Genomic DNA, 24,761 nt, shown 5'->3' on the forward strand with positions numbered 1-24,761 from the left:
TCGTCCAGAGCTGCCTCATCCGGAGTGGCCTTCTTGGGAGTGACCTTGTCATCGTCTCTTCGTCTCTTCGTAAGAGATGGTCCCTACCAGTCAGTTTGATTTTTGATGCTTGGCGCGAAATAAAGCTTTGATTTTCGCTTTGTGTCAGTCTCGCTCCTTTGATCTCACGGACCCTAACACCTACTGCATATGTTCACTTCCCCCCATCTAAAGCAAGAATCAAGTAGATGTGGCCCAAGACAACACAGACTAGGCTGCTCAACCTCAAGCCAGAACTGGCTGCCGCTAAGAATGCCTGATAAAAATTTCCTGCTAAAAACCATGCCCAAGCGTTGTCTCAGTCCCACTCCTCCCATCAGGAGAGGAGGGATATCAGAACTGACCAGAATCTGTCCTGTTACAGGGATCTCTTGGGACAGAGTACTGGAGTCACAGTGGCAGTCGGAGGCACTCCATAACCATACACGCAATGCCACGGTCAAGGTAACAATCGCACACTCACCTCGCATACACACACGATACCTGTACCGTCATAGGCACCGCACACTCGCAGACACGGTTTCTCGGAGATAAACCATACCGGGGATGCACACAGTCATACCAGCAGAGTCATGGGCTCCCCGCACCTACACACACATACACGCAGTCGCACAACGTCACAATCATACACCCACCACGGGGACATGGTGATTGTCAAATGCAACGTCACAGGAGCCGCGCACCATCACACCCACCCACCCATATCCACAACCTCTAACCCTCAGCCTGCTAGCGGCCTGAAGCTGTGCACCCGCTCTATTTCCACGCGGGGTCAAGTTGCCTCACCTCAAGCCACCCCGGGGTTAGTTCCAAACTAGCCCAGCTGAGCGACGCCTACTGCAGTCTCCCAGGACTCTCGGCAGGGAGGTTAAGGTTCCGCCCCCGTGGGAACAGACTCAGAGCTGACGCGGAAAGTTGTGTAGGGCCGCAGGACCTCTGGGAAATGTAGTCTGCAGCCAAAGTACGCGGAAAAAATGGCGCCACCTGGGAGGGATTTGAATTCCTGTCCCCACGCTTCAGGAATCTCGGTCTAGAATCCGAGCGAGGCTCCCAGGCGTGGCCCACTCGCCTGAGTATGCGAGCTTCAGCATCAAGAAGCAGGAAAGAACTCCCAAGTCCCTGAAAGAACTTGATATGGGAAGTTGCAGAGCTATCTGAAAACTGTGGTCTGGAGATGAGAACACCAGGAATCTGATGAAAGGGACTTTGTAGTCCACCGAGTGTGGGGATGGGACTTGGCCTTACTAGAGGTACTCAGAGGTTGATTTCCTGGGTAGGCATTTTTATGTTGGCTGAGATGTGTGCTTAGCCAGGTGGGTGATAAACACTCGGCATTTCGGACCCTGTTTTTAAAAAATGGCAACACAAAATTCAACTGAGTCAATTTGAAAATTTGATTGGCTTTATTGAATATTTTATCAGCAAAAGATAAGTTTATTTAGGAATGAAAGACAATCACAAACCAAAGCGAAACCGTTATGCAAGTCCAGGAACAAAGGAGAGGTGGTGAGCTTTTTTTAAGGAGAAAAGAGTGAGTTGGGAAGGCTGTTATAAAAGTCCGTTGGAGAAACTGGGAATTAAAAGTATGATGGCTTCTCAATGGCTGAGCTGTTGCCCTGGGGATAAGGAACGTCTGTTCCTTGCCTGGAATAGCTGTTTCTACGTGCAAGGTCAAGACAGTCTCTGACCCTTGGTCTGCAACTGACTACTAATGCTAGGGCAGCAGTGTCCCTGCCTAAACCTCCTGAATACATTTTAGTTAGGTTTCCCATTGCTAATTTTCACAAAACCATTCATGAATTGGGCAGCATCCCCCCCCAACAAGTAAATAGGAACTCAAAGGAACTGTGGCAAAATGGAAGACATTTATAGGATGAAAGGGGGAAAGATAAAGAAAGGATTACCTCATCTTCCTTTGGTTTATGTGGCAGATTACCTCATTGGTGCTGAAGGGAAAACTCCACAGACTGACCAGATAAGACTATATTCCCTCCTAGGGTTCCGCGCTCAGTGCAGAGTCTGCTTGAGAGTCTCTTCTTCACCATTGGCAACCCTCCCCTCCCAACTTGTGCTCTCTCTTATAAAAAAACAAAAAACAAAAAACAAAAAAACAAAAAACCCAGATACTTTGTATATACTTAATGCAGTTTCTCTCAATAGTGCTATCTTACAAAATTATTGTATAATATCACAAGGTCTAAGTATATGACCTTGATATAGTCAAGATACAAAACATGCCCATTCCCCTAAGGATCCTTCATGTTTTCCTAGTCATACGTTTTCCCCTCCCAACTTCACCCCCTCTTTAATCCCTGATACCCACTGCTCTTCTCCATTTCTACATTTTGTCATTTGAAGATCTTTATACATAAAATGGAATCACATAGTAGGTAATCTTTTATGCTTTTTTTCACTCAATATAATTATATATTTATACAGACTGTTGTGTGAATCAATAGATAATTTCTTTTTATTGCTGAGTAGTATTCCACGGTATGGCTATACCACATTTTAACCATTTATCATTGGAGGATATCTGGATTATTTCCAAATTTTGGTTATTATGAATAAAACTGCTTTATGCATGCACAGAGTTTTTAAATGTGTTATGAAATATACATAATATTTGCCATCCTAACTTTCTGTAAGTGTACAGTTCAGTACTTGACCACTCTTTTACACCATACCTAAAAATTAACTCAAAATGGATTAAAGGCTTGAATATAAAACCTGAAACTATAAAACTCCTAGAAATAAACAGAGCTGTTAGCTCTTGACATTGGTCTTGGTGATGATTTTTTGGACTTGACACCGAAAGCAAAAACAATAAATAGACTACCTCAAATGAAAAAGCTTCCATACAGCAAAGGAAACCATCAACAAAATGAAAAGGCAACCTACTGAATGAAAGAGAATATTCGCAAACTTCACATCTGATAAGGGATTAATATCCAATATATAAAGAAGCCATATAACTCAATAGTAATACAAAAAAATTTCAATTAAAAAACGAGCAGAGGAACAGAATAGACATTTTCCCAATGAAGACATACATATGATCAATAAGTATATGAAAATATGCTCGCCCATATCAAGGAAATGTAAATCAAAACCATAATTTAAAAAAAAAGAGAAAAAAGGGGGTGCCTGGGTTGCTCAGTGGTTAAAGCCTCTACCTTCGGCTCAGGTCATGATCCCAGGGTCCTGGGATCGAGCCTCACATCGGGCTCTCTGCTCGGCAGGAAGCCTGCCTCCTCCTCTCTCTCTCTCTCTGCCTGCCTCTCTGCCTACTTGTGATCTGTCAAAAAAATAAAAATCTTAAAAAAAAAACCCATAATGAGATATGCCCTCATACCTGATACAATGACTATTATCAAAAAAACAAGAAATAAGCATTGGCAAGGAAGTGGAAAAAAGGGAAATTTTATGCACCATTGATGGAAATGTGAATTGGTTTAACCACTATGGAAAACAGTATGGAGTTTTCTTAAATAATTAAAAGTAGAACTACCAGATGCAATTCTACCTCTGGGTATTTATCTGGAGGAAATGAAAACACTAACTCAAAAAGATTTATGCACCCCATGTTCATTGCTGCACTATTTACAATAGCCAAGACATGGAAGCAATCTAAGTGTTCATCAGTGAATGAATGGAAAAAGAAAATGTGGTATATTTGGAAAGTGGAATATTATTCAGCCACAGAGAAGGAAATCTTGCCATTTGGGACAGCAGTGCTGGATCTTAAGGGCACTATGCTAAGTGAAATTAGTCAGGCAGAGAAAGACAAATACTGTATGATCTCACTTATATACAGAATCTAAAACAAAACAAAACCCAAATTCATAGGTACAGAGAACAGATTGGTGGTTGCCAGAGGTGAGGGATGTAGAATGGGTAAAATGGGGAAAGGTGGTCAAAAGTCCAGTTATAAATAAGTCCTAAAGATGTGATATACAATATGGTAACTATAGTTAGAACTATTATATTTTGTGTATTTGAAAGTTGCTGAGAGGGTAGATCTTAAAAATTCTTATCACAAGAAAAAATTTGTAACTATGCGTAGCGATAGATGCTAATGAGACTTGTGATTATTTTACAATATATACAAATATTGAGTTCTGTTGTTGAAACAAATCAGTTGTATTTATATACACTTGTAATGTACAACCTGAAAATGAAATGAAAACACAATTTCATTTACAGTAGCATCAAAGTAATATACTTAGGAATAAACTTAACAAAAATGTAACACTTAGAAAACCACAAATCATTTGGTTAAATAAATTATAAAAGTCTTTTAAAAATTTTTTTATTTATTTGACAGACAGAGATCACAAGTATGTGGAGAGGCGGGCAGAGAGAGAGGGGGAAGCAGGCTCCCCGCCAAGCAGAGAGCCCAACGCGGGGCCCGATCCCAGGACCCTGAGATCATGACCCAAGCCGAAGGCAGAGACTTAACCTACTGTGCCACCCAGGTGCCCCAAATTTTAAAAGTCTTAAGCAAATGGAAAAACATCTCGAGTTTACAGATAGGAAGACTTAATATTGTTAGGATGGTAGTACTCCCCAACTTGATCTATAGATTCAAAACAATTCCACCAGAATCACACATGACTTATTTGTAAAAACTGACAAGCTGATTCTGAAATTCATATGCAATTGCAAGAAACCTAGAAGAACCAAACCAATCTTGAAAAAGGAAAACAAAGTAGGAGGACTCCTACTTTTCTATTTTAAAGTTACTATAAGGACAATCACACACTATTATATTGGTACAAGGATGGGGACGCAGATCAATGGAATATAATTAAGAATTCAGAAATAAACCCATACATCTATAAATCAATCAATATTGACGATTCAGTTGAGAAATACTGAGCAGGCTTTTAAATAAAAGTGCTGCAACAACAGCACAGCCACCTGCAAAGAATGAAGTTGGGCCCTTGTCTCTCATCATTTACAAAAATTAACTCAAAATGGGTCGAACTGCTAACTTCAGGAGCTAAAACTTTTTTAAACTTATATTTTGCTAGTTAACATACAGTGTAATATTGGTTTCTGGATTAATATTCAATGATTCATCACTTACCTATAGCACCCAGTGCCCATCACAAGTGCTCTCTTTAATACCCTTCCCCCATCTTGTCTATCCCCTACTCCCCTCCCTCCATCAACCCATCAAACCCCCAAAGGATACTTAAGTGTTGGCTGAACCTGGTATGAGTAGAAGAGGATGAAGGAAATAAAGTAGAATAAATAGGGCTTGATGGAAGAAGAGTTTCATGAGAATTATTTAGGACAAGAAAGAAGAATATGGATGCAGCTATTACAGAGATGAGAGTAGAAAAGGACTATGAGGAAGAGAGTAAAATGTGAAATAAAATGATTGGTTATGAAGATCGTATGCTTCAGATTATGACAAGCCTAAGATTCAAATTCCAGTCCTGAAAATCACCATCTGTGATCTTGTGCTCTATCCACAACATATTCTACATCATCAAAAATGTTGATAACAGTATTTTTTTCAGGAGTGCCATAGGAGGGTCGTCCATGTCAGGAAGATCAAGGAAAACACATGTAAAGCTTACACAAAATAAGTCCTCAAAAGCTATTACATTAAACACTTACCAACTCATTCTTTGAGGCCAATATTAAACATAGACCCAGTAATTCCACTCTTATACATACACCCAAGAACACTAGAAATGTATATTCATGTAAAAATTTGTACACAATTGGTCATTGCAGCATTATACACAATAGCCAAAAGTAGAAATAATCCAAATGCCTCTAAATAGATTAATGGACAAAGAAAATGTGGTATACCCATACAACAGAATTTATTAATAAAAAATACATGCCACAACACAGATGGTCCTTGAAAACATTATTCTGAGAGAAGAAGCCAGTCACAGAAGACCACACTGTATTTATAAGAAATGTTCAGAATAGGCAGATATGTAGACACAGAGGGTAAATTAGAGTTCTTTAGGGTTGTCAGGGTTAGGACAAATTGGGAGTGATTGTTGGTAGGTATAGGGTTTCTTTTTGGGGTGATAAAAATGTTCCTAAATTAACTAATGTTCCTAAATTGCCTCACCTAGAACAAACTGACTACCCCTGCAGTTTCGCCAATGATAAACCATCATCACCCTGGTTTTCTCCAATGGATTTTCCCTCAAAATAATTTTCCAACTTCCTCCTTTTCCATGAAAGAGTTGTTTCTCTTCTTTGTTAGCTGGACTTGTCTACCATTTTAGCCGAGGGTTCTCCTCCTGAATTGCAATTCTGTTATTCCCAACAAACCCATTTTGCTGGTAAAATAACTTACTTTTATTTTTAAGGTTAACAGATACAAGTTCCAGAAGAGTCTTGGGTGGGGCTCCACTCTTCACTGTGGACAAGCTTAGTGCAGTCACCTAAGACAAGCTCGATGGAAGTAGCCTCACCCTTTTCACCTCTAGACTACATTTCCCAGAAGTTCTTGCGGCTCTGATCAATTTCCGTGGGAACGCAGCAACATTTTTCTATTTCTTTAGAAACATGTGGCTCCTAGGCACTAGCAGGGCCCATAGAGGGAGCTTATCTCCAGGATGTGTGGGCTGTCTCCCCTGGGAACCTGGCTCGGAGACTGCGCGTGGATCTAGAAGACCCCTTGCAGCGATCTGGAGAGGGGAGCGGGGGTATCGGCTTGGCTCAGGCTTCTGCGCCCGCAGGAAATCCAAGCGCCAGGCGCCATCTTGTCTGAGCCGACCTGCTTCCGGACTACATTTCCCAGAGGCCTCCGGAGGAATAAGGCCGCTCCTTCGCTCGCTTGCCCGATCCTCGGCCTCCCGGCAAGGGGAATTACAAGGTGAGCGGCCTAAGCGTTGGGGGCTCGACCAGGCTGCGCAGGTGCATCCGTGGGTTGGGGAGGAGCACCCTGAAGGGCCGGTCTGGGCGGGTCTGAAGTCTCCGGCGCGTAAGAGTTCGTCAGACTGGGGGAAGGGAGGAACAGGATTCCATGTGTGCGACCGTGACCTTATGTGACCGTGCGGCGCTCTGTGTAGGGGTGTGATTGTGTCTGTAGTGGGTGTGTCATTGCGACTGACCATGCGCGAACCTCTGTTTGCAGGTGTGGCTGGATATCCCTGTTGTAGGTGTGTGGTTCTGTGAGGCTCCGTGTGTGTAAGGTGTGGCTGTCCCCACCGGTCGTCTGTGAGTGTATGTTCGTTTTGTGTGACATTGTGTGTACGAGATGGGGAGTGTAAAGAGTCTGTGATTATGCGGTCATGAGTGTTATCTGAGAGTGTGTGTGTGTGTGTGGTTTTATTTGTATGAATGTTAGCACGCTGAGCCTACTGGATGTCTGACTTTATGAGGACGTGTGAGTATGAACATGTAACTTTTTGTGACACCGTGTGTACAGTTGGAGGGTGCCTGTTATTGTTCCCAGGGTGGCAGTGTGTGTTGTCCCAGTAGTTGTGTGAGGTCCAGAGAAGATTTTGGTTCTGGACAGCAGAAATTTCTTTCCTTCTGACATGCTCAGACAGGAATGCTCTGAACAGCCTAGACTCTGACCTCTCTTCAACCCTCCTCTCCATGGGAGGGGGGGCTGTGGTGGAGGGAGTAGGTGTGAATCCAGAGCTACTACTGCTCTGGTCAGTCTGGGCCACAAGAAAGGCCTGGCATCTCATGATTCCTTTCTCGTTCCTCAGCTCTGCTCTTCTCAGTTAGGTCCCCAGAGGAAGAAGGAGGAATGAATGTTGAGGAAGCCAAATAAAAGGTGCTAGGGGGTTTCCTTTTTAAGCTTTTCTTCTGGATGGCATTGTTTAATGTGGACTCAACTATGTGACCTGGACAAATTTCCATTAAAGAAAATGATAGGAACCTCAAGGGGTGGACACACAGATCCCAACAGTTCCCTTCATTTTTTTCTACATAGTGTTCACTTGCTAATTTAGAAAATAGCTCAATTTCTCCACTGTATTAAGCTTGTGCTTCTTTTTAAACATGCACATACACACATACATATGTACATATGATTATTTTAAAGAATTTGGAAAATGGGAAGTTACAGAGAGCAAAATAAACTCCTGCCACCCAAATACAACCATTGCCAATATATTGATCGATTTCCTTCTAACACATTTCATGTGTACAGTATACATTATTTTCAAGATCAGAATCTCAAAGCATTTATCATTTCATATTTTATGTTTTCACTAAAATTTATAGCTATTATATAATTAATTTTTCCTTGGTTAAAAATTCCTGAATATTACATATTTCCACAAAAGTGTTTAAAATATAGACATACAGTTTAAGAATTATAAAGGAAAACACTATATAATAAAAACTTGTGTCAGCCCTCCAGAAGCCTCTGTTCTTCCTGTCCCCAGAATAAACTTATTCTCTTCACCTCTTTAGGTAACCCTTATTCTGACTTTGGTGAATAATGTATTTTCTTGTTGTGTTTCAAAAAAAAAATCAAACAATTTATCATATATTTACACATCCCTAAGTAATATAGTTTTGTCTTTTATAGAAATTAAATTGTTCTGGGTAATATTGTTTTGAGTCTTGTTTTTTTACCACAATATTGCATTTCTTAGACTTATTGTTATAAACCCCAGTTACATATTTGGACATTTGTTTTTTCTTGTTTTGGGTTCACTTAAAAGAGTTGCTCTAAACATTTTTTTAAAAGATTTTATTTATTTGACAGAGACCACAAGTAGGCAGAGAGGCAGTCAGAGTAGGGGAGGGGGGGGAAGTAGGCTCCTCACTGAGCAGAGAACCTGATGCAGGGCTGGATCCCAGCACCCTGATGTGTCCTATCCATACGATGGAATATTATTCAGCAATAAAAGGGAATGAAGTTCTGGTAACATACCACAATATGGATATACCTTGAAAACATAATAAATGAAAAAAATCTAGTCACAAAAGGCCACATATCATATGATTCCATTTATATGAAATGCTATACAAGTCAATAGAGGCAGAAAATAGATTTGTGTCTGCTTAGGGCCGAGGGAGGAGGGGAAAAAGGAGATTGCCTGTTAATGGGGTTTCTTTTGTAGAAGTGAAAATGTTCTAAAATTAGATCATATGGATATAGTAAAAAAAAAATAGAATTTATGTATTTTAAGTGATTGACTTAGATAATATGCAAAGTATATCTCAGTAAAGCTATTTATTTATTTATTTTTATTTTTTTTTTTTTTAAAGATTTTATTTATTTATTTGACAGAGAGAAATCACAAGTAGATGGAGAGGCAGGCAGAGAGAGAGAGAGGGAAGCAGGCTCCCTGCCGAGCAGAGAGCCCGATGCGGGACTCGATCCCAGGACCCTGAGATCATGACCTGAGCCGAAGGCAGCGGCTTAACCCACTGAGCCACCCAGGCGCCCTCAGTAAAGCTATTTAAACAAAAATCAAAGCTAACCTAAAATTAGTGGAGGAGAATCTAGATAAAACCACGTTGGCCATGACCTGATAATTATTGAAGCTAGTACATGGAGGATTTTCATACTGTTTAATCTCTACTTTTGAGTGTGTTTGCAGATTTCTGTTATTAAAGGGTTAAAGAAAAATAGAACTAACCTAATGCCCAATGAAGCTAATATCTAATACTAGAAGCATGCACAGTAAAATCAGGGAGAAGGCACAATCAAAAGTATTATTTAATCTTTTTTTTCCCCCACTAAATCCATTAGAAAACCAGTACTCCATAGGAAACAACTGCTTTATTTTTTCCCCATAACTTCTATTAAGCTTCTCTGGGCCAGTTAATTTCCTGCCTCTGGATAAGTCTTTCACTCACAGTTGAAAAATAAACATTCCTCTGGTTCCTTTCAGTCACAAAATTGGTCTAATTTTAGTAATTAGAATATCTGTTTCACTGTACTAATTTATGCCATAAACTTTAGTTTTTAAAAAAAGTTATAAAAGTTACACCTTGTTTTATGTGGCAAAAACATATAGGCAAAGTTGTTGTTGTTGTTGTTGTTGTTATTATTATAATTATTATTTTAGAAAAACTGAACTGTAGGGTAAGAATGAGGAGTGCCTCTGTGTATAGCTGAGGTGAGGAGTTCTGGGGGGATGGGAGTTGACAGACTGTCTTGGGCTTGAGAAGAGAGACTTCATTAGGGAAGTCTTAGTCCTTCTGATCAGAGCATACTGGGTTCCTGGACAAAGGGTACCATTTGGGTGAATTTGCTTGAGGACCTGAGTGAGGACCACAGAGGAGGGATCTCCTCAGGCCGGTCAAAGCAGCTATGTCTTGGGTTCACTGAAGTGGGACAAGGTCTGGCCTGAATCACTTGGCTGACGCAAGAACCTGGCTTAATCAGATGAAGGAGAGGGAATAGGAGTCTGTATTCCTTGGAATCCACTAGTTAAGATCCATTTCTCTAGAGCTAAAGCCTTGGACTTCTGGGGTTGAAGAAGTAGGATTTATCCCATACTCCCACTGACCACAGTTACGTTATAAGACCTGGAGTGATCAGCTGAAAGCCAGTGTGGTTTTCTAGAACATTTCTTTGCTTCCCCAGTCTGCTTTCTCAGAATACTATCCTTTCTCAGGAAAACAGCCCCAAGAAGGATTCATCCTCTCCTGAATACTGAAAGCCATGGCCCAGGTGAGTTGATGCTTTTTTTCTTACCTTCCTGACATTTAGTTTCAAAAAGAAAGAAAGAAAAGAAAAGGAAAAAAATTTTATAATGGTCATGTGACTATTTGTTTTCCTACTCCTAACATTTTTGACTATCAGGTTCCCTTTTCCCCTTCAGGATCCTTGGTCTCCTTTCCCCCTCACTCTAACCAGATAATACATCACCATTCTTAAGTGCCCTCTTCTTTTGACCCAGCATTAATATTTTCCTCTGGCATCTCTTTTCTCAGCCCTCTCCCAGGAGCTATGATGGAAAAGAAATGAATTCTTTTTTTTTTTTTAAGATTTTATTTATTTATTTGACAGAGAACACAAGTAGGCAGAGAGGCAGGCAGAGAGAGAGAGAGAGAAGCAGGCTCTGCACTGAGCAGAGAGCCCGATGCGGGGCTCGATCCCAGGACCCTGGGATCATGACCTGGACCGAAGGCAGAGGCTTTAACCTGCTGAGCCACCCAGGCGCCCCAGGAAATGAATTCTTATAAAAAGAAATGAGAGTAGTTTTGTAGAATGAACTTAGTTTTTCCAGTGACTTGAAGAGATGGAGAAGTACAAGTTGCTTAGGTGGGAGCAAGCACAGGTTTGTTCTACGGATCGGTATTTACCAGTCAGATAGAATAGGAAATGATGTTGATAGTTCCAAATGTTCCAAATGCGACACCTCCTGGTTTATGAGCTTGGAAGATTGTGGTCTCGGTAGCCTATAGGTCTCTGTGACTTTTAGGGCATCCATGAACGAATTTCAATTTGAAGTTGAACAGGAAATGTGGGTCATGAGGAATTTCCATATGACTCACCAGTTTGTTTGTTGTTGTTTTTAATCTCAGAAATAAAGATACTCCCTAAATGGAGATACTTGCATCTCTTTTAGCTATTTACAATAGAATACATCCATATTTTAATGAATATTCCTATATTGCTATCTTGATTAATCAAATTTTTCGACATTTTGTAGTTATTTTTTTGCAAGGTATGTGTGCATTTAGATTTGCTATATCACACTCTACTTCCTTATCCCACAACAGTTATATCACAATTTTGTTTAAAGCAATGCTATTTGTGTGCTTAGAGCCTTGCAGATATTCTATTCTCTACCAACCCCCTTTAAAAATTTTCATAATAATGAATTTCAGACATAGGAAAGTGGAGGAGTTAAGAACAACCATATACTTACCATTCAGCTTCACCTCCCAGTCAATCTTGTTTCATTTATACTGATACCTGTTTCTTCCTTACACATTACCCTGCCCTCACTCCTATATGCAGGATTATTTTGAAGAAAATACAAATTGTATTTCAAAAAGATAAGGATTATTTTTAAGAACAACCATTATGCCATTATTGCCTCTAGAGAAGTTAGAAGTAATTTGTTAGTATCATCAGTATCTAGCCAGTGTTCAAATTTTTATAATCGTTGAATTCTTTAATTGCTTATTTGAATTAGAATCCAAATAAGGGAGCGCCTGGGTGGCTCAGTGGGTTAAGGCGCTGCCTTCGGCTCAGGTCATGATCTCAGGGTCCTGGGATCGAGTCCCGCATCGGGCTCTCTGCTCAGCAGGGAGCCTGCTTCTCTCTCTCTCTCTCTGCCTGCCTCTCCATCTACTTGTGATTTCTCTCTGTCAAATAAATAAATAAAAAATCTTTTAAAAAAAATATTAAAAAAAAAAAAAGAATCCAAATAAGGACTGTGCACTGCAGTTCACTGAGGTCTTTTGAATCTCTTATTTTGTAGGTACCCCTTCCATCTATTTTCTTTCTGTGTATGTTTTTGTTAGAAAAGGAAAAAAAAATGGTTTGTTTGTCCACTCTTCAGATTTTGCTGATTGCATCTCTGTGGCATCATTTAACTGTTTCCTGAAAATTGGTAGTTAAGTCTAGATGCTTGATCAGATTCAGTTGGGATTTTTTTTTTTTTTTGTCATGAGTATGTCATAGGTGGTGATATGTGAGTCTATCAGGAGGCACATTATATCTAGTTCTGTTCCTTTTTGTAATGTTACCCACCATTGATGGTTACTGTCTAGACTAGAGGTTGCAGAATGATATTTTAATTCTGTCATTCCTCCTTCATAGATTAGGTGAAATTCTCTTTATAAATTAAAACTTCCCATCAACTGTCTGGTTACCCTAAAGGATAGTCTGTCTAGGAAAGAATATTTGAATAATGAGTTAGTTTCTTAGAATCCTAAAAAGGTGACCAGAAGATTTTTTAATTCATTGTTGTTACTAGCTCATAATTTAAATATTTTTTAATCTATAGGTCCATTATATTAGATCCTCATATTATACCATTTTTGACCATAGAGAGGCTCTTCAAGTTGGTGCCTGAGTCCTTGTAACATGATTCTAATAGTTTTTGATAGCTCTCTTGCTTTCTGATACAATAGAATAGTTCAGACTCATCCTGTGCATTTCTTACTCAATCCTGAAATCATCTCTTTCCCCAAAGGACCTTGGTTCTTTTCATTTGAATATGATACTTAAGGACTACAATGTAGACACTGGGGTGTTTATTTGTACTGGATAAATTATTATTTCTAGGCCTTTTCAATAAATAGAGTCAGGAACTTGTTTGTTTTCAATATAAAATAAACTGATTACCCTTTTTGTTCAGTTAACATATAATGTTATATTTGTTTCAGGTGTACAATATAGTGATTCAGCAATTCCATATATTACTCAGTGCTCATCAAGATAAGTGTACTCTTAATCCCCTTCATTTATTCCACCCATCCCCCAACAACCTCCGCTCTAGTAACCATTTGTTTTTTCTCTATGGTTTAGAGTCTTTTTTTTTTCTTTTCTCTTCTTCTTCTTCTTCTTCTTCTTCTTCTTCTTCTTCTTTTTTTGGTCTCTCTCTTTTTTTCCTTTGTTGGTTTGTTTCATTTTTAAAATTTGACATATGAATGAAATTATATGGTATTTGTCTTTTTCTCTGACTTGCTTATTTTCCTTAGATCCATCCATGTTGTTGCAATGGCAAGATTTCATTCTTTTTATGGCTGAGTAATATTCCATTGTCTATATAAATACCATACCTTGTCCCTTCACCTATCAATGGACATTGAGGTTGCTTCTATAATTTGGGTATTGTAAGTAATGCTGCCATATAAACATAGGGGTGCATGTATCCCTTTGAGTTAATATTTTGTATTCAGTAATGCAATTACTGGATCATAGAGTAGTTATATTTTTAGTTTTTTGAGGAACTTCCATACTGTCTTCCACAGTGGCCATACCAGTTTGAATTCCCACCCTAGCGCAAGAGGGTTCATGTTCTCCATGTCCTCACCAACACCTGTTGTTTCTTGTGTTGTTGATTTTAGCCATTCTGACAGGTGTGAGGTGATATCTCATTGTGGTTTTGATTTACATTTCCTGATGAACAGTGATGTTGAGCATCTTCTCATGTATCTGTTGGCCATCTGTATGTCTTCCTTGGAGGAATGTCTGTTCATGTCTTTTGCCCATTTTTTTAAATTGGATTATTTGTTTTTAGGATGTTGATTTGTATCAGTTTTTTATATATTTTGGATATTAACCCTTTGTTGGATATGTCACTTGCAAATATCTTCTCTCATTCTATAGGTTGCCTTTGCAAACTTTGTTGATTGTTTCCTTTGCTATGCAGAAACTTCTTATTTTCACGTAGTCCCAATAGTTTACTTTTTCTTTTATTTCCCTTGTTTCAGGAGACATATCTAGAAAGATGTTACAGCTGATACCAGAGAAGTTACCGCCTGTGGTCTCTCCTAGGATTTTTATGATTTTAGGTCTCATGTTTAGGTCTTTAATTCAGTTTGTTTTTGTATATGGTGTAAGAAAGTGGTCCAGTTTCATTCTTTTGCATGTCGCTATTGAGTTTTCCCAACACCGTTTGTTGAAGAGACTGTCTTTTCCCCATTGTATATTCTTTCCTCTCTTGTCAAAGATTAATTGGCCACACAATTGTGGTTTTGTTTCTGGGCTTTCTGTTCTGTTCCATTTGTCTATGTGTCTATTTTTGTGCCTGTTCCATACTGTTTTGATTATTACAACTTTATAATTTAACTTGAAGCCTGAAATTGTGATAACTCCAGTTTTGTTATTTTTTCAAGATTGCTTTGGCTATTCCAGTCTTTTGTGGTTCCATACAAACTTAAGGAGTGTTTGCTTTAGTTCTGTGAAAAATGCTGTTGGTATTTTGATACGGATTGCATTAAATCTGTAGATTGCTTTGGATCCTACAGACATTTTAATGGTATTTGTTCTCCCAGTCCATGAGAATGGAATATCTCCATTTATTTGTCATCTGCAATTTCTTTCATCAGTGTTTTATAGTTTCCAGAGCATAGGTCTTTTGCAACTTTGGTTAAATTTATTCATAGATTTTCTTTAAGATTTTATTTTTGGATGTATTCTCTACAGCCAACATGGGGCTCAGACTTAAAACCCCAAGATCAGGAGTCACATGCTCTACCAACCGAGCCAGCCAGGTACCCTCTAGAAATGTTATTATAAAATTAATTACTCCTGCATCTATTTTTAAGATCCAAAGATACTGATTAAGAGTGATACAATACAGTCATTCATTTGCTTTACCCCACAGTACAAGTGCAGTAGTCTCTGATTATTTCTTTTATTACACAAGTAATACATATGTTTATTGTTTCAGGGATCAGTGATGTTCAGTGATGTGTCTGTAGACTTCTCACAGGAGGAGTGGGAGTGCCTGGACCCTGGTCAGAGGGACTTGTACAGAGATGTGATGTTGGAGAACTATAGCAATCTGCTGTCAATGGGTAAGGGCTTCTATACCAGTAATTTAGAGTTCTCCTCTGGCATGTTTCTTCCACAGTGAATTTCCCAGCTGCTTTTCAAGTTACCGGCTGAATTTCTGCTCCCTATTCCCAAATAAGTGGTTTGAGCTGCAATGCAAAGGAAGAGTTGGAAATGGGCAACTCCAGTGACTGTGGCAGAAGCTTCGACCTCTTTCTTTGGCTGTTCCTGTAGTGGCATCTCCTCTTTGGTCATCAAGGGACTGGATCTGATTTCTGGATCTGGTTTACCCACAGCGTAACCATGTCCCATATCTTTTCTTGTGAGCAGGACTTTACATTCCTAAGCCTCAAGTTATCTCCTTATTGGAACAAGGAAAAGAGCCCTGGATGGTTGGCAGAGAGCTGACAAGAGGCCTGTGTTCAGGTGAGTGAGAAGCGATTGGGTAGGAGCAAGGCACCACAGGTAAACCCAGCACTTTTGAGGTGTTGTCTAGGCTTGTGGGAAAAAACCAAGTCCTCTTAGAATGAGTTTACAAATGACCCATTTCATTCCTTCTCTCACTTACTACTCTTTCTACTACTCTTCTCCAACAACTGCCATAATTTCAAATAGGAGGGGCTCTTCACTTCCCCTCCAATAAAACGCTTTTACCCAGGGCACCTGGGTGGCTCAGTGGGTCAAAGCCTCTGCCTTCCGCTCAGGTCATGATCCCGGGATCCTGGGATCCAGCCCCGCATCGGGCTCTCCGCTCAGCAGGGAGCCTGCTTCCTCCTCTCTCTCTCTGCCTGCCTCTCTGCCTACTTGTAATCTCTGTCTGTCAAATAAATAAATAAAATCTTAAAAACAAAAACAAACACTTTCACCCATATTTTAGATTCAGTTCCTTGCTGCTTTCCTTCCTCTCACCTGAATGGTTTGTGTGTATGCATGCCTGCACATGCATGTATGCACTGCCCTGCCTCCAAGTGCTGGTCTTCGTGAATATTACTTGCCAATGACTTGTTTTATCAGTTGGTTGCGCATTTTTCCTTTACCCAGTGTTTTTCATTTACTGATTTGTGCAACGGAGCCTGCCAGGTGCTGTCGTTTGCTAATCATGTCACCTATTAAGAACTTGGGAGTCGAAAAGTAGTGCTAAAATATATCCATGAATAGGGGGCACCTGGGTGGCTCAGTCAGTTAAGCGACTGCCTTTGGGTCAGGTCATGATCCCAGGGTCCTGGGATCAAACCTCACATCGGACTCCCTGCTCAGTGGAGAGCCTGCTTCTCTCTCTCTCTCCCTCTGCCTACCTGTGCTCACTTGCTCGCTCTCTCTCTCTCTCGCTCTCTCTCTCTGTCAAATAAATAAAATCTTAAAAAAAAAAAATATATATATATATAATGAATAATTTCCACCAAGTAGAGTCTAGTAAAGAGAATCAGGGAGCTCAGAGGGAAGTCAGAGGCTCAATATGCAGAAGTGGAAAATCTGTACTGAATGAATAGTTGGGAGGCTTGCAAGTGATTGCGGTCACCTCCTGTGATGACGATGTTGGGGAAAATGAAAAGGCCTATAATGGAAATGAAGAGGTGGCAGAGAAGGCGAGATTTAGGATAAAGTGTTACCTTATCTTAAATGCTCCAGAAGAGCATTACTATATAGTAAGTATTGGTCCCGGTGCTGGGATAAAACATTCAGAGTTTTGCTCTGGTGGAGCCTGTGTTCTAGAGGGTGAGGGAGAAAAAACAGATATGTTTTTAATGTCAGATAGTGGGAAGTGGTATGAAGGGAGGTTAGAGAAGGCCTCTTTGATGAGGTGATAATTTAACCAAGACCTGCAGGAAGCGAGTGAACAAATGTTGTAAGTATCTGGTAGAAGAGATTCAGGCAGAAGGAAAAGGAAGAACAAAGTCCCCGAATGAGGAGGTTTTTAGCTCTTACCATTGTGACTGGAAAGGAATAAGCAGAGGGACTTGTGGGAAAGGAGATCAGCAAAGTAGCAGGATGTACGTGTGTTTGTGTGTTTGTGTGCTAGGTGCATGTGAGAGGTGGGGTGTACCTGCTGATGATTTGGGGTCCTGTGGGCCTTGGCTATGGGCTTTGAATTCTATTCTGAATGAGATGATTTGAGCAGAGGAGTGACATCACGTTTTTAAGGAGGTTTCTAATTTTGGATTCTTTTGAATAGAATTTAGGGCATCTGTGAACTTGGATAAGAAGAAAAAATACATCTTTATATTTAGTAAACTCAAACTGAAAATTGCATATCTTCCTGCTGTGGTGTTTGGAACAAACCATAGCAGTATTAGTAGTTCCTGTGACTTTGACATGAATGGAAATCACAGACATTTTCATATCATCTTACTGTTAATGTAGACATATTGAAAAATAATTCATGCTGTCAGTATTTCAGAATTACTGTAGTAGTAGGCTCAGTGCTAGGTCTTACAATTTAATGTATTAAGAAAACTCCAGGGTGTCTGCGTGGCTCAGTTGGTTTTGTCTACCTTCAGCTCAGGTCATGAATCCAGGGTTCTGGGATCGAGGCCCACATCAGGCTCCCTGCTAAGTGGGGCATCTGTTTCTCCCTCTCCATTTGCCCCCCACTCCCTGCCCCACCACTCACGCTCTCTCTCTCTCTAATAAATAAAATCTTTGAAAAGAAAAGAAAACTCCAGATGGAGGGAAGATCCCCCTGTAAAGGCCCTTCTAGGAGGGGAAAGCTTGATGTGTTTGCAGAACTGAAAGAAAGTGGGGTTACTGGGCCAATGAGCAAGCAAGAGTGGAGTGTGAGTCAGGATTGGAGATCAGTTGGTCTTTACCAGTGAGTTTGAGGAGTTTGGTTTCAAGCAGTGGAACACCAGGCCACGTTAATTTGGGTTGCCAAATGGATTAAAGAGTGTGAGAACTTGGTGGGGAGATGGGTTGGGAGGCTACTTCAGTGGTGTGAGTAAGAGATGATTCTGGTTTGGAAGAGAGGCCATTGGCAGTAGACACAGAAGAGGATAGTTTTACAGAGGTTCCATGCCCTCTCCCTGTGGAGTCAAGTTATATCACCTTCCTGGCGCATCAAGTGTGTTCACCAACCAGAAAGTCTGAGCTTTGGTGTACAGAGTTTTTATTGGGATTTAATCACACTGGCATGACTGAGTGTGTCATTGGCCACTCAATCTCTGGCTCTTCTCTCCTCCGCAGAAGTCCAGTAGCTGTAAGTCCCAACCCCCTAATAACATGCTGAATCTTTCTGGTGACCAGTCCTACAACTATCTAGGTATTGCCATGAGTCACCTCATTAGCATAGCAAAACCCAGTCCTATCACTCAGGAAATTCCAAAGGTTTTTGAAGCTCTGTGTTAGAATCCAGGGACAAAGACCAAATTTATTCTTTATCATAATGCAGAGCCCAGAAATCTTCCCCAATGTGCATTTGTTCCTCCCAGGAAGCCTTTAATAGAGGTCAGGAAATTATCCACTTTTTGTGGTACATATAGTATGATGGTTTCTTACGTGTACATACATGCATGCTTATATACATGTATGTATGACTTGTAATCTTTTCATATGCCCAAGTATTGTATGTTTACTATCCTTCCCTTCTGATTCTGATGCACATCAATATTTGAGAATCATTGTGGGTTCCTTTTTCTGTAGTCTCCTCCCTCACAATCTGCATTAGATCTCATTAATTTCAGTGCATTTTGGGGGTCTCTTTTCAGATTAAACAGATGTACTTGAGAACTGTATGTCATTTACTGTGAAATACTGTTTTCACTTTAATTTTCCTATTTCTATTATAAAAGTTTAACTTTTCCCAAATGGATGGTGGGAGTAGGGCGGTAAGAATATTTACCATTTCATTTTCTTTCAGATCTGGAATCAATGTGTGAAACCAAGTTACTGTCTCTGAAGAAGGAAGTTTATGAAATAGAGTCATGCCAGAGGGAGATAATGGGACTTACAAAGCATGGCTTTGAGTACTCCAGTTTTAGAGACATTTTGGAATATAGAAACCACTTCGAAAAACAACTGGGATATCAAAGTGGGCATTTCAGCCAAGAAATACTCACTCATGAATACATGCCCACATTTATTCAACAGACATTCTTTACTTTACATCAGATAATTAATAATGAAGAGAAACCCTATGAATGTAAGAAATGTGGAAAGGTCTTTAGTCAGAATTCACAATTTATTCAACATCAAAGAATTCATATTGGTGAAAAATCTTATGAATGCAAGGAGTGTGGGAAATTCTTTAGTTGTGGCTCCCATGTTACTCGACATCTGAAAATTCATACTGGTGAAAAACCCTTTGAATGTAAGGAATGTGGCAAGGCTTTCAGTTGTAGCTCATACCTTTCTCAACATCAGAGAATTCATACTGGTAAGAAGCCCTATGAATGTAAGGAATGTGGGAAAGCCTTTAGCTATTGCTCAAATCTTATTGACCATCAGAGAATTCACACTGGTGAAAAACCCTATGAATGTAAAGTATGTGGGAAAGCCTTTACTAAGAGCTCACAACTTTTTCAACATGTGAGAATTCATACAGGTGAGAAGCCCTATGAATGTAAAGAATGTGGCAAAGCTTTCACTCAGAGCTCAAAGCTTGTTCAGCATCAGAGAATTCATACTGGTGAAAAACCCTATGAGTGCAAAGAATGTGGCAAGGCCTTTAGTAGTGGCTCGGCGCTTACTAATCATCAGAGAATTCACACTGGGGAGAAACCCTATGATTGTAAGGAATGTGGGAAAGCTTTTACCCAGAGCTCACAACTTCGTCAACATCAGAGAATTCACGCTGGTGAGAAACCCTTTGAATGTCTTGAATGTGGGAAGGCCTTTACTCAGAACTCACAACTTTTTCAACATCAGAGAATTCATACAGATGAAAAACCATATGAATGTAGTGAATGTGGAAAGGCCTTTAATAAATGCTCAAATCTTACGCGACATCTGAGAATTCACACTGGTGAAAAGCCCTATAACTGTAAGGAATGTGGAAAGGCATTTAGTAGTGGCTCAGATCTCATTCGTCATCAGGGAACTCATACTGATGAATAATAAAAGTTAAAGCTCTTGTTACCTAACTGATATTTTAAACAAAAAAAAATCATGTTTGGTAGTTACACTTTCACTATTTTTTGTTTTTAAATTTTATTTCGTATTTCTTTTTAATTCAAATGTATTTCAGTCTAAGTTATGAATTAAGATTCTAAATTGACATTTGCCCATCCCATGTCCCCCAATCTTGTACTAAGGACAGTTGTTCAGTAATTATTTTCTTGCCCCTTATTTTATTTTACCTTCTTGGTGAGACATTCTTGTTTATATTTGCTTGAATTTTTTTTCTTCTCTGATCTATGTGTTTGTGCTTACACCAATATCATGCTGTTTAAAATTGTGTGACCTTGTATTTTTTAATCGTAGAATTACAACCTTGTTTTTGAAGTCAGTATTAATCTTTCATTTCATTTCAAAAATGAAAGATTCTGAATCTTTCATTTCACAAATTTGTATTTTCTTACATAAAACGGAAAATCAGAAAACCAGCAACTAAAAACCAAGATTAACAGTAATCATAGCAACTATCAATGGCTACTCTGTAAAGATGATAGAGCAAACCTCCCAGATTCTGTTTTTAAAATCATGGTATGCATGCGTGTTATCCCTTCACCTGTTTTTATATCATGCCAAAAAATATGGTTGCCATTTTAGTAAATACAGATTTTTTAAATGAGTTATATATACTTAATTACTTTTCAAAGTGACTTTATTACTCGTGTTCTATTTGCATCTAAATGTTTGCAGTTATGAAGTATGCCCTGATTTTTGACCTTTGAATCTTTCTTTCTTTCTTTTAAAACACCTATTTCAATCGCTGAAATTATGCACATTTTCTCCCTGTAAACTATTTTGTTCCTTTTTATCCACCCCAATCTCATGCTAGAAAGGTAATTAACCAGTTATCAATGTGTTTACGTCTAGTTTTTGTTTTTACTTTTCACTTTTATATGTTAGTGGCATTTTATTTCTTATGTATTATTAAAGATAATCATGCTGTATGTGTGGGTTTGTTGTGAGGATTCAATGAATTAATAAATGTAAAGTGCTTAGAACTATTCCTATTGCATAGTAAATGCTTAGTAAAGTTGTCCACTGTGTTCCTTGATACACTCATTTTCAAGTTATCTTTATTATTTGTAGAGATTACTTTTTTAAAAGTTTATTTAAGGGGCGCCTAGGTGGCTCAGTGGGTTAAGCCTCTGCCTTTGGCTCAGGGTCCTGGGATCAAGCCCCTCGTCGGGCTCTCTGCTTGGCAGGGAGCCTGCTTCCCCCTCTCTCTCTGTCTGCCTGCCTCTCTGCCTACTTGTGATCTCTCTCTGTCAAATAAATAAATAAAACTTAAAAAAATAATAAAGTTTATTTAAATAATCTCGATACACTATGTGGTACTTGAATTCATGACCCTGAGATTGAGAGTCACACACTCTTCCAACTGAGCCAGCCAGGTGTACAATATTGGAATACTAGAATATAAAATCCTTTACTCAAATCCTATTTGTGTAAAGGACTTTAACCATGTTGTTTACCTTTGTCTAAGAGAATTCCTAATGGAAAAAAGAGATGAATGTAATGAGATATAGGAAAGGTTTTCTCATTACTCATTATTCAGCATGAAATTTTAAAAGAAAAAAAGAATTTGTGGATAGTCTTCCTTCAGACTCCATCTTCTATGCCTGCACAAGATTAATGCCAGTCTGAAGCCCTGTGAGTATGACAAATAGTTGAAAGCATAGCTGTCAAAAAACAGGAAGAGATAAGAATATGATTCCTAATAATTAGTTCCTCCCAAAACAGAAAACATACAGGCCACAATATTTGACCAGAATGGAAGAAACCATAACAACAGGATAGCCGTCAAATATCTGAATTTTAACTTAGTGCTCCCTGTTGATTAACATGAGTTAGGGAACTAAGTCCTTAATGTACATATTATTTAATGTGAAAATGCACACAATTGAAAAACCTGTGAATGACATGTTGTATTGGAAGTTTTATAAACCATTATGCATGTATATATTCAAATGCTAGAGGGGTCATTACTAAACATAGAACTCAAGGAGCTTAAATAAGCAAAAACAAGTCTAAAATTTGAGTAGAGAAAGGCATTCTTAGTTATGCAGAAATAAATGAAAAAAGTGGACAAACTGAAATAGAAAATTTGATTATTTGACAAAAAAGTAGACATTTTAGTCACTTGTGTGGGGAAATAAGGATGATAGTTGAGCAATACTGTGCAATTGAAATGACTACGTATTTAAAAGGACTTTATCTTTCTGGGTTATGACAATGTTCTGAGATTTGTGGTGTATGGTTGTACAACTTTGTGAAGATACCAAAAACTACTGAACAGTATACTTTAAAAGGGTGAATATAATAGTATATGAATTTTATCTCAAGGTAAAATACTATAGATATTTTTATACCATATGTGAAAATCTGGACAAAGTATGGGGATTTTTATAAAGAAATTGAACTGACATCAGAATTGACTAGAGCAGGGTGCCTCTGCCTTGGTTCAGGTCATGATCTCAGGGTCCTGGAATCGAGCCCCACATGGGGCTCTCTGCTCAGCAGGGAGCCTGCTTCCCCACCGCACCCCACCCCTGCCTCTCTGCCCAATTGTGATCTCTGTCTGTCAAATCAATAAATCTATATATCTATCTTTTAAAAAATTGACTAAGGCAGAGGTGTAAAATCTTTTTTTTTAATTTTTTAAAGATTTTATTTATTTATATGATAGAGATCACAGGTAGGCAGATAGAGAGGAAGCAGGCTCCCTCCTGAGCAGAGAGCCCGATGCGGGGCTCTATCCCAGGACCCTGGGATCAAGACCTGAGCTGAAGGGAGAGGCTTTAACTTACTGAGCCACCCAGGCGCCCCAGTGCTTATATAATTTTATCATGTATATAAGTTTCTTATAGCCACCACAATATACAAAACTGTTTAATCACCACAAGGCTACCTTGATGCTATCACTTTATTTTTTTTAAAGATTTTATTTATTTATTTGACAGAGATCACAAGTAGGCAGAGAGGAAGTCAGAGAGAGAGAGAAGCAGGCTCCGTGCTGAGCATAAAGCCTGATGCAGGGCTTGATCCCAGATCTCTGGGATCATGACCTGAGCCAAAGGCGGAGGCTTTAACCCACTGAGCCACCCAGGCACCCTGATGCTACCACTTTATAACCTTGCCCACAACTTCCCACATCCTTAAGCCCTGGTGACTATTAATCTGTTCACCATTTCGATAATTTTTTAAATTTCAAGAATGCCATATAAATGGAGTCATACAATATATAGACTCTTGTGACTGGCTTTTTTTTTTTTTTTTCCCTCAGCATAATTGCCTTGAAATCCATCTGAGTTGTTGCATATACCAATGGTTGAGTAGTATTCCATGATGTGACTATGCCACAATTTTTTTTTTGTTTTTTATTTGTGTTTTTTTTTTAAGATTTTATTTATTTATTTGACAGAGATTACAAGTAGACGGAGAGGCAGGCAGAGAGAGAGAGAGGGAGGGAAGCAGGCTCCCTGCCGAGCAGAAAGCCTGATGCGGGACTCTATCCCAGGACCCTGAGATCATAACCTGAGCCGAAGGCAGCGGCTTAACCCACTGAGCCACCCAGGCGCCCTTATTTGTGTTTTTTTTAATGTGCCACAATTTTAAAAACTATTTCTCCATTCAAGGATATATGAATTATTTCCAAGTTTTGGCTATAACGAATAAAGCTAATATGAACATTCGTGTACAGACTTTATGTAAACACAGTTTTCAGTTCTCTGGGATAAATGCAAAATAGTTCCATTGCTGAGTCATATGGTAAGTGCATTTTGAGATTTGTAAGAAACTGCTGAACTATTTTCAAGAGTAGATGTGTTGTATTATTATATTATATATACTGCAATACATAGGTGATCTAGTTCTCCACATCCTCACCCCCCTCTGCTGTTGTCACAATATTTTAGCCATCCTGCCCCTGAAGTAAAGTAACCTTGCAATAACAAATCTGATTTTTTTTTTTTTTTTTTGCCTAGTACAGTTTTCTTGTTCCTGCTCTCTTCTGACTATAAAATCTCTTGCTTTGTATGGCTCTTTGGAACTACTTTTTACCTACTAGATTGAGTGCTACCCAATTAAGGAATGTGGAATAAAGCCAGGGAGATCTTTAAGTTTTGCCCAGTTGAATTTTAATATAGCAGAGGTCTCTAGATGCCTGGTATCTCACCCTGGGATGATTTAGCACAGATAA

The 24,761-nt window shown here is 39.2% G+C and overlaps 1 protein-coding gene across 1 annotated transcript in view; it reads left to right on the plus strand.

Moving 5' to 3' along the window:
- Window positions 1-783: 783 nt before the first annotated feature.
- Window positions 784-24,761, plus strand: part of LOC116579827 (zinc finger protein 383-like) — a 62,174-nt gene continuing 38,196 nt past the window's right edge. The window contains 6 exon segments of the mRNA XM_032325687.1: window positions 784-841; window positions 6,387-6,895; window positions 10,614-10,669; window positions 15,354-15,480; window positions 15,788-15,883; window positions 19,311-20,498. Coding sequence (XP_032181578.1) covers window positions 10,661-10,669; window positions 15,354-15,480; window positions 15,788-15,883; window positions 19,311-20,498 — 1,420 coding nt within the window. The 5' untranslated portion in view covers window positions 784-841; window positions 6,387-6,895; window positions 10,614-10,660.

The sequence above is a fragment of the Mustela erminea genome, chromosome 19, assembly GCF_009829155.1.
Source record: "Mustela erminea isolate mMusErm1 chromosome 19, mMusErm1.Pri, whole genome shotgun sequence".
NCBI classification, from domain to species: domain Eukaryota; kingdom Metazoa; phylum Chordata; class Mammalia; order Carnivora; family Mustelidae; genus Mustela; species Mustela erminea.